A 1,539-nucleotide genomic window follows, 5' to 3' on the forward strand; every position below is an offset into this window, starting at 1 on the left:
ATGCACCATCGAACTCCAAAAATACTCTCAAAAGTCCGTATACACCTCACAAATCTCCCCTATCAAAACAAGAATCTACCACCGAACTTAATACCTACCATCTTCTGGGACTTTGTCCGCAATAATTGGCCACATCACACTCTGATCTATACAGACGCCTCCCGAACACCAGACAAGGCAGGAGTGGCAATATACAACACCCGCTCCGGGTCAGCGATATCCGGATCCGTTCCATCCATTTGTTCTGTCTTCACAGCTGAGGGAATAGCTATATTATTAGCACTTCAAAAATGCCATACAAGTTCTCAAATTATAATTTTTACAGACTCACTCTCTGTTCTGACAGCTCTAAATTCGGCTGCAGACTTTTCACAAGGGATCATACACCAAATAATAGCCTCGATGGAAGCGCTTCCACCCTCATGCCAGTCTATAGATATAGCATGGGTACCCGGCCACTCCGGGATTCTCGGCAATGAAATCGCCGACGAGCTGGCAAAGACAGCGCTCTCCAGACCGAGAATTTACGATAGATTTACCATGGAAGATATTTACCAATCAATTAAACGAATCCACCAACAATCCAGAAAATCAACCTTCATGAACAGTAAATACTATACCGAGTTTCGTCATTTGGGCCAAAATAAAAACGAACTTCTACCCTTCTCCAGCAGGCTCCAAGACGTTACGTTCTCTAGAATCCGCACTAGATCCTATCCAACCAAAGCAAAACTATTCCGATTTGGACTCGCTCCAGACAACAAATGCAACTGCGGCTCTATCTCTGATATCGATCACACTATTCTAGAATGCCCGCTCTTCGATCAACAGCGCACCACCTTAAAAACACAGCTAGGACTTGGTGCCTTGTCGTTTTCATACCTTATGGATACAACAGACCTTGGCAAACAATGATATATAACGGCATTCCCAAAAGAGCAGAAAATCAGGGTCAAGAATCGTGGTTGCCGGGAGAAAAGTGTTGCACCAAGCAGACTCCTCAATTCTGCTTTTAACATGTAAAGTCTATGGCGGGCTTCTCACACTTTGAACCGATTTTTCTTGTTTAAGAATCGGAGTAATCAATTTAAAAAAAATACTAATAATTTTTTCAATCTTTCCTATCCACGAAAATGTGGGTCAAATTTTTTGATCTTTATTACTTTTTGCAATATTGGCTTTGAAACTCAAGTCACTTTCTACCTTTGGCTAAGGGAGGGAAGCAACTTTCTCCCCCAAGCTCATACGACTGCGGTTTCACCGTGACTAATCTTCTCTGTTGGGGGTCTTCCTCCCTCTCTCTCTGAAATACTTTTACTCTGTTCACATTCTTTTGGAAATCTTTTTCTCACACTGCCCTTTTGAAGAACTGGTACGGGGACGGCGTTTTAAAAATCGATAGCTTACTTTTCATTTATAAGCTTATAATGTTTTATGAAAAATATATTCGCTGTTAATTCGTTCCTTTCGTATAAATTTTATTTATTTAGAAGTAATATTTTTCTTGCATTTTACTAATTTTGAGAGTGGAATTTATTT

At 40.6% G+C, this 1,539-nt stretch overlaps 1 protein-coding gene across 1 annotated transcript; it reads left to right on the plus strand.

Annotated features, from left to right (window-relative positions):
* Positions 1-915, plus strand: LOC147816339 (uncharacterized). The gene has a single exon (XM_087150190.1). The coding sequence runs from the start codon at positions 1-3 to the stop codon at positions 913-915; it is 915 nt and encodes a 304-aa protein (XP_087006316.1).
* Positions 916-1,539: the final 624 nt, after the last annotated feature.

The sequence above is a fragment of the Parasteatoda tepidariorum genome, chromosome 1 (assembly GCF_982258835.1).
Source record: "Parasteatoda tepidariorum strain Cologne lab strain chromosome 1, Ptep-v5.0, whole genome shotgun sequence".
Taxonomy (NCBI): domain Eukaryota; kingdom Metazoa; phylum Arthropoda; class Arachnida; order Araneae; family Theridiidae; genus Parasteatoda; species Parasteatoda tepidariorum.